Raw genomic sequence first — 9,086 nt, forward strand, 5'->3', positions numbered from 1 at the left:
TATGTAGCAATATTTATATAGTAAATACGGTAATACAACATAGCTTGATTTGTAGTTATTGAATTATTACTTATTCAAATATAATTATATAAAAAGCTACAATATTACTTATTGCGTGTGTCAATTCTATTTGAACAGAAACATATTATTTTTTATTCAAAAAAAACAAAAAGGTATTATAAATTAAAACAATTTTGTTTCAATTGCTGGTTTTATTGCCACAATACCTATAATAATATGGAATATTTACACAAATAAAAAAACATTTATAATTTTAACAGAAGTATTATTATAATTTGTTATTTTTTTTTTTTTTTGCATTTAAAATATGTTTTGGTTCTCTTATATCAGAGATACTTATTCGCTTTCCATATAGAGGGTCTATGATTTCGGGTAATAAACACTCAATATAAAACCTAAAAAAAATATAATAATATATTATTATATTACCTAATATATGTATAAAATATAATATATATAATATATTTAAATTTAAACATATATTGTTTAAATCACTCACAATTTTAGTTTATCGACCATTTTTTTCTGCCAAAAAGATACATCAAAATAGATTTTTTCAACATTAGTCCAATTGGGCGTGTGTATGACAAAATAGCATACATTTCTTCTTGTGACCCGTAATTGACCCATCACTTGGTAAAAGTATATATGGTCTTTTTTAAGTAAAATATTGCCTTGTTCGGTGATGGTGCAATATGATAGCTTAAAAATACAATTTTATGAAATTTAAAAATATCATTGCGATTATAGACTATGTATTAATTAATAAAATTGTACATATTTTTCCATAAAATATTTAAATTTTAAACTTATTCGATTTTAAACAAAGTAAAGAATGTATTGTTTTATACAAAATAATAAGAGATTTACCAATTTATTTTCCACTGCTTCAATGGCACTCTTCGTATTCTTTGCTACAAATGGACACTTAATTTCTAGTATTTCATCATCACCTATCAACCCATCTTGAACAATCCAATATAATATTTAAAGTTAAAAATAGTATTATGAATAAAAATAAATAATTTTTAGTTTTACCAGGGCTTGCAGCCAAATAAGGGAATTCTCGGTCAATAAACAAACCACAAGTACGTACGGTCAACCCATTCAATTCTTCAAACTGTCTCCTAGCATGAGGCTCCATTTCAATACCATAGCTCATTGATTTACACATTGTCGGATACTTATATAAAATGTTATGGACTTTGATTTTACAGCTAGTGTTCTCTCTCATTTTACATATTTCTCCAAACTTAGACGCTGTTAATCTTTTTCGACGCTCGTTTCTCCATGCATCACATTGACTTTGCCCTCTAGTTATTTGTTCAACCTCGTCTATGTCGACATCATTCAGTTTTTTTAAAAATGCGGTTTTTTTTTCAGCAAAAGCTTCTGGGCTGAGACTAAAGAGGTCATCCAAAGGCTCTGCTAAGCCATAGTCTTTGTCCGGCGCACTAGATTTTGTTTTCGGTTTGGATCGTACCACTCCCGCAGCGAAAAGTTTTCGTCGTCTCATTGTTGTGTTACTTCGTATCCGGTCTATATTATTTGAATATTTTTTAGCAAATTTTCCTATTATAAATATATTTTATTATTACAATGTACAGGTGCTTATGTATAAATAAATACTTTTAAATAATTTACCGGGGCTTTTTAGCATAATTTTCTTATTTATAGTTCGTATGTAGTTTCCTGAATTATGTGCAATAATAGCAGCATGGACCCGTGTTTGATAATTATTAGATTGTGTAAAATTAATTCGCTTGCCTCCGATATGCTTATTAATAAGGGAATTAAACTGCTCACACGGGTTGTTATCGACATCCTCTAACAAGCTATCAGCGTTTATTTGCAGCCTATATACTATGTTTCGGAATTCAGCCATAAAACCCGATATTTCTGCCTCAGGAACAAAATTTATTTTACCAACTTCTGGCCCCGTACAAAAGTATGAAGCACAACTGTCGTGTTGACCCAAACGGTGATATGGAGCGTTTGATATGTCTTTTCTAAGCCCTAAAAATATTGTTCAAACAAAATTAAAAACAAGGAAATATGAAATAACCATAAAAATGTTTAATGAAAATAATTTTTAGTTATTATATAGTTTTAGTTTTATAAATGTTATATATTTGTGTGTGTATAAATTTGGTAATTCCAAAATATTCATAAAATTTGATATATTTTTTTTTATGTTCACCTGTTGTTTTTTGCTGAAGTGTTAAATCCGTGCTCAAATGATATCTAACTGCTTTCCTAATATCAGACCGAAATCTCAGAGTGTTGTTTATTATAAAGTTACGTATGATAATGGGATATTCTGTTCTTTTTGAAAGGGCACTCAATTTCGTCATATAATTTCGCAGTAGATGATTTCTGCATTCAATTTTTTTAATTTTGAAATCTGGTCCATACGGCATAACTTCGTTTATTCGTTTGGTGACGCTACTGTCACCGTCACCTGAAAAATATAATTAATATATAATATAGAAAGTGGAAAATATAATTTCTTGAAAAATATAATTTACCAATTAATTTGTTATATTTTAAACCATGCATACTCATGCTGTTAAGAAATCCTTCCATTATTCCGTCCGCTTCCATTGCCGTTGATGCTTTATTCCAATTCAAAAAACATTTGTGAGTTGGTGCCTCTATATTTAAATTATTCGCCCGTTCACAAACGGAACAGTACCGATTGCGAATTCCAACGAATAACACCTTTTTGGTGTTATACCCTATAATAGTAGCCTGTAAAATTATTTAAAATTATATTATTAAAACAGGTACCTATACGAGATAACAAAATAATTTATAAATGTACACAATTTTAAATACAGCTACAGGTAAAAAAGATGTAAAAGCTTTGAATTTTTAGATTCTGAGTGAAACGATGAATGTATTGATTTTACAATGATCTGTGTTTTTTTTTATTTATTTCTTTTTTTTGTGTCTGTCATCACGTTTTAGGACAGTAAAAGTGCTTGGATTTTCTTCGACAGTATCTTTTCTGATAGGAAAGTGAGTCTAGTTGGTACTTTGGGGGGGTCAAAAGTTAAAATTTCCCAGTAGTTTTCAAAAGCGCCGTGAAAAACAAAAAAAAAATTAAGGAAAAACGGGAATTTTTACGCAAAATTTGTTTTACAGAAAATCGATTTTAGTTTTTGGTGTAACTTTAAAACAAATGACCGTAGATACATGAAATTTTCACTGGTTGTTTATATTTTATTTTTATAGTCATTTTAAGTTCGAATTTGGACGAAATTACTTAATAAAACAGTTTAGTCAAAAATATCCGGACAGAAAAAAGTCAACTTTAATATTATAATAGGTAATGTAAATACTTGTAGAATGTAATTATAACATAGCTAATTAAAATAATAATACCTACCTTATATGTGAAAATTATACTAGATAATAAAATATACAAACAATTAATTTTTTGAATTCAAATTAAACACATAATTTACAGTAACCTACTTAATTATGATAATAAATAATAATAGGTACAAAAAAATAAAAACTATTGTTTCTTACCGCTCCAGAAAATGAGTTATACTTAGTCTTATACGATCTTTTTGACCATTGGCCATCTGTTACTACAGTGCATAGCGGTGTACCATTTTCATCAACATTACCAGTGTTGATGGCAATTTGCCTTTCTTCATTACCAGCTTTTATCATCTCATCAAAAGCCGTTTCTTGAATAGAATTGCTCATAACGGACAAATTTTTTAAATAAGATACTGTTGATAAAGAGGGGAGTTCTATAGATGCCGACAACTCGCTAAGCTGCGTATGTCCAATACCTTTAAAATATAAATAATTAATACAAATTGAAAATAATTTTAGAAAAATAATTTAATTACCAATTGCTAAACTGCCATTTACAATAGCTTTATTGATGGGCAAATATTTATCTTTATTCTTAATATTTTCAGATGTAAAAGATGAACTCTTATTACACATTTTACACCGAAAACTAAATACGGACAGGTATCCTTTATGACATTCTGATTGAAATGCCATATCCAAAAATGAACAGTCAAAAGGTTTATGTCGACTATTTTGTATTTGATCAAACAAGTGTTTGATATCCACAATTCTCCGGCCTTCAAGACTTCTATAATAATTATATAAAAAAAAATACAACTAAATGCTGAAATCGCTATAAAAAATAATGACATACTCAGAAATTGTTGAATTATCCTCACTATTATAATCAGTATCTAAACTATATTCCAACAATTCGGATCCATTTTCTTGACCAAATCCAAATGACGATTCAACTACTTTCTGCCTTTTACTTTGTGGTGTACTAGTATTTTCAGGAGCAAACGGACTTACGTGTTTCTCAGCGGTAAAAATTTGTGAATCACTATATTAAGTTTTTAGATTCAGAACAGTGATGAATGTACTGATTTTACAATGATTTATTTTTTAGATTCTGAACGGAGCTAAGTGATGAATGTATTGATTTTACAATGATGTGTGTTTTTTTTTTTTATTTTTTTATTTATTTTTTTTTTTTTTGTGTCTGTCATCACGTTTTAGGACAGAAAAAATGCTTCGATTTTCTTCAACAGTACCTTTTCTGATAGGAAAGTGAATCTAGTTGGTACTTTGGGGGGTCAAAAGTAAAATTTTCCAGTAGTTTTCATAAGAGCCGTGATAAACAAATGAAAAATTAAGGAAAAAACTGGAATTTTTACGCAAACCCGATTTTCGACAAAATCGATTTTGGTTTTCGCTGTAACTCTAAAATAAATGAAAGTAGATTCATGAAATTTTGACTGAATTTATATAAGCATTTTCTACACACCACACCATTTTAAAAATATTTTGACTTATTTTGAGCTGTTTACGGACATTTTCAGTTTCCATTTTTTTTCTATAAATATCAATAACATTTTATTTGTTGGGTAAAAATTCTTGAAAATTTAATAGAAGGCTCCTAATATATTGTTTCAAATGTAGATGAAAAATATCAAAAATCCGTAGTCACAATTTTTTTTTCTAAGCATTTAAAGTTCAAATTTTGACAAAATACGTAAATTTGACGAAAATTTGCAAATTATTTTGAGTTAGAAATTCATAAAAATTTTTCTACTTAAATCTAAGATTTGAAAATGTAATACGAGATTCCTCATAAGATTGTTTATCTTTATTAACAAAATAAATGTCTACAAGCAAATCTAATTAAATTTCGTTGAGCGTTTTAAGTTCATATTTTTCTAAGATTGGATATTCACTCAATTTCTCATGTAGCGATTTTGTTATTTTGTTGTAATTCAAAAACGAATTACCGTAGATACCTACATGAAAATTTTACTGAATGTTTATATTTTCATTTTCTATACACCATAAAATTCAACACATCCATTATTATAGTCGGTGAAACACGATTGCGCCCGTCCTACCTTTTTACATGCAAAAAACGCAACATGATTACGCTCCATGAAATATAGGTCTAGCCCTTATAAGAATTTTCCAATGCCTTTTAACTGGTCATAACTCATAAATATAGGGAAAATAAAGTACTTAAAAACTTAGGCTAAGTTTACCACCCCGACTGTATTTTTAAAAATTAATTGGAACATTGTTATAAGGGCAAGACCTATATTTCACGTAGCGCAATAGTGTTGTGTTTTTTGTAGGTGAAACGGTAGTACGGCCGTACGGGAGCAATCGTGTTACAGCCATTATAGTGACCTACTCTATGACCGAGGTCCACTGATATACACTATACAGCAGGTTAACTTCCCCGGTTTTTACATATTGTAAATCGTGTATACTTGAAGTTATTATTATTATATTATATATTTATATATTTATATTTAAGATTAGATTTACATATACTTACGTAGATATAGACAAAACATTACTATGAATTATTGTTGAAGTCACCAGATTTGATCCGTTTTCCGCGAGTTGTATACTAATAAATATCAAATATCATAATATATGTGATTGGTATTTATAGTATTATGTATGGGTAATATATTTTCAAATTGAAAATTAAACACCATATTTGCTATACAATAGTTTACAAATGACTAATTTAACATATTTTTTAATCACAACAAAAAAACATATGAACACATATAAAATTAAATTATCGAGTTTGTAAATAAATTACAACTTACTCGACAATATCAATGTTAGGCTCTTCTAGGCTCAAATGTTGCCTTATTTCTCTTTAAAATCATAAAAAAATAATCATGATGGGTATTCAAGTTTGAAATTTTATAAACAGATGATAGTCGATAGACAACTAATTAGGTAGTAAATATATACTTACATATTATTATGCCGATTTTTTTTAGCCATACCTGCCATACTTAACCGGGTCTTCATATCTAATTTACGCTGTCTGTTTTTTTTTTTAACAGTACGTGCTTTTTTGTACGGAGACATAATACAAAATCAAGTTTCACAGCGCAGTGGCAAATGCCAAGTAAAAGTTAAAATAATGTAAAAATAAATAAAATCGCATTGACATCGAACGTTTGACGTTCACTGTTGGATGTAGAAGTCACAATGAAATAAATTCATATTTTATAAAATAATATAATACGGAATTATAATATCATCGGCAGTATTATTGTTTTCGTATCGACGATTTGGATATTTATAAACTATGCGGGCCTGCGATAGATAGCTATTTTCGACCTATGGTGCGGTACGGTGCTTATGCGCGCGGTGTACGTGTATGGGTACGTTTTTAGAACACTGCCGCTAGAGTAGCACTGGCAGCATTATACGGGACTATTACATGTTACAAATACGAAATATTTTTCAAAAACATGTCTCAGGAGAATCAGTCTCATTTGGGTTACATTAATCGTACAAAATCCAACTTTCGTTAACATAAAGGTAAGAATATTGTCTGTGTTCCTATGTTTTATTTTTTAGATAGCATTAACATAGTAATAATTATTAAATGTTGAATATATAGTTTTTTTATACTTTTCTACAATCCATAAAAAATTATTGAGTTAAGTTATAATCATAATAAAACATAGGAACACAGATAATATTGTTATCCTTAAGTAGTCAAGATTTGATTTTTGTGCGATACCTACAGCCCAAAGGAGAGCGATTCTCCTAAAACATGTTTTTAGGTGGCAAAAATGTGTGTGTAGCGTCCTCTTAAAGGTTGATTTTATAATAACACTGATTACAGTAGACTACTCTTTAAAATACTAAAAAAAATTACTATCTTCAGTATGGTACACTTCCCAGTTGCCCCCAATCTCCTAACAAATGGTGGGCCGGTAAAAAAGTATTTTCCCGGGTTGGTCTGAAATTCCAATCCGTCCCTGCGTGTTAACAATGAGTTGTATATTTGATAGCATTCATCTACAGAAGATCCACCACTAAGTAAATCATCTACATTTTTACATACAACAAAACCAATTCAAGTATATCAATAGTTTTAAAAGTATGACAAAATTTTTTTTTTAAATTACTAAAACATAATTTTATATCTAAAAAAATTGAATTGTACATAACATATATAATAATGTAAAAATGTAATATTTAGTTTACAATGTGTTAATAAAAACCAAACTGAGCTTAGATTAAGATTTGAAAAGTTAGTAATATATACGAATGACACGGTACGCAGCAGCAGACAGTACAAAGTACAGGCACCGCCACGACCGAGCTACGACTTTATCAACCACCACGACGGGTGACAACGACACGACATCGTCGACTCTCCCTCCACACCGGAAAGGCTAGGCGGGACGGGAAGACAAGTCGTGCCGGACGAGTACCGGCGTCGCCGGGCTCTCTCTCGTTTTCCGACCGTCGTACGACCGAGACGCCTCGCCTACGCATATATAACGAAATCACGACCGATCGACGCAAAAACCGCGTGACTGTTCCAACGGTAATAATCGATCGACCTGTACACGCGTACCAGTGTTACTTAGTGATTAAACCACAATAAAAACCATACCACAAATTAGTGATTATATTTTGTCTCTTTTTTTCACTACCTCACCACCTGCACTTTTGAGTAGCGTCCGGCCTTCCGCGGACCACCATCACCGTCATCACCGCCGAGGCCGTGACAAATTGGCTCCCCGCAGAGGAATTCACCCAGTCAACCTAACCTCAAGACAGCGGAAAAGTAAGAGTTTTCACGCTGACACATACCTCGGGGAATTGCTTATATTACATTAGTATTAAGATAGTTAACCAGGAGTGTGTTTGCCAGTAAGCTAGGATTCCCAAGTTAGTATTACGTAACAACTTAATATAGTACGTAACAGGGAATTCCGCGCGACTGTGCATAACCGTGATACGGATCGGGAAGTAGTGATATAACAAACACCACCCCTCCTCAACGCATACCTCTTCATCCCACAAAAATTACTGCCGAAAATAGCGCAGCGTATGGGTACAACATACAAACCGGTATCGCTGTCGTCGTCGTAAGCCGCCGCCGCACACCACCGTTGTCGACCGCCGCCGTGCGCCGCCGTCTTTTCTTGAGCAGCCGCCGCGCGCGTACGAAACAAACAGGTTTCACCGCCGCCGCCGCCGAGTACGTTGACCTAATTACGTTATATTTGGACCGTACCGGCGACGCCGCAATCAGCTGTACAGCTGAAGAGTGTTTACGTGAGCATAATCAAAACATCGCGCAAATTACGTTGTTTTTGAAAAAAAAATTTTTCGCTCTTTTATTTCCCACTCACGTCCTAACTAGACTCTAAACCGGACATAATTATCAGGCTCGAGGGACATATTCGGGAAAGAGGACAGGATCCCGCGAACGTCAGATTCTTTTCCGTACAACCGTCAATCAATATACTGGCGGACGGTACAGGAGAACAGCCGGACGCTTCGACAACGCTGGTAGATACGAACGCCAGTCACTTTTTCGGACAGCCGTCCATGGGTATTTCGACAAGCCCCACAGCAAGTCAAATGCCTACGGACAGCCTGTCGGAATACTGCGGCTATCAGTCAACCATGCGACAGGGACAGTCCCCACAACTGTTAGAGAGCGATCTGTTTAAAACCGCGGCGGAGCAGTTAAAGTTGTTAAC

The 9,086-nt window shown here is 32.1% G+C and overlaps 1 protein-coding gene across 1 annotated transcript; it reads right to left on the reverse strand.

Moving 5' to 3' along the window:
- Positions 1 to 176: 176 nt before the first annotated feature.
- On the reverse strand, positions 177 to 7,151 carry LOC149060049 (uncharacterized). Its single transcript, XM_089215899.1, has 13 exons — positions 6,323 to 7,151; positions 6,168 to 6,218; positions 5,885 to 5,959; positions 4,211 to 4,399; positions 3,891 to 4,144; positions 3,559 to 3,830; positions 2,550 to 2,772; positions 2,222 to 2,482; positions 1,666 to 2,037; positions 1,060 to 1,593; positions 892 to 986; positions 521 to 723; positions 177 to 416 (listed from the first exon to the last, which is right to left on the reverse strand). The coding sequence occupies exons 1-13, from the start codon at positions 6,436 to 6,438 to the stop codon at positions 290 to 292; spliced, it is 2,772 nt and encodes a 923-aa protein (XP_089072025.1). The 5' UTR covers positions 6,439 to 7,151; the 3' UTR covers positions 177 to 289.
- Between the last annotated feature and the right edge of the window lie 1,935 nt (positions 7,152 to 9,086).

Source organism: Diuraphis noxia, unplaced genomic scaffold, assembly GCF_037042655.1.
Source record: "Diuraphis noxia isolate RWA-SAM2 unplaced genomic scaffold, SU_Dnox_SAM2 contig0001, whole genome shotgun sequence".
NCBI classification, from domain to species: Eukaryota; Metazoa; Arthropoda; class Insecta; order Hemiptera; family Aphididae; genus Diuraphis; species Diuraphis noxia.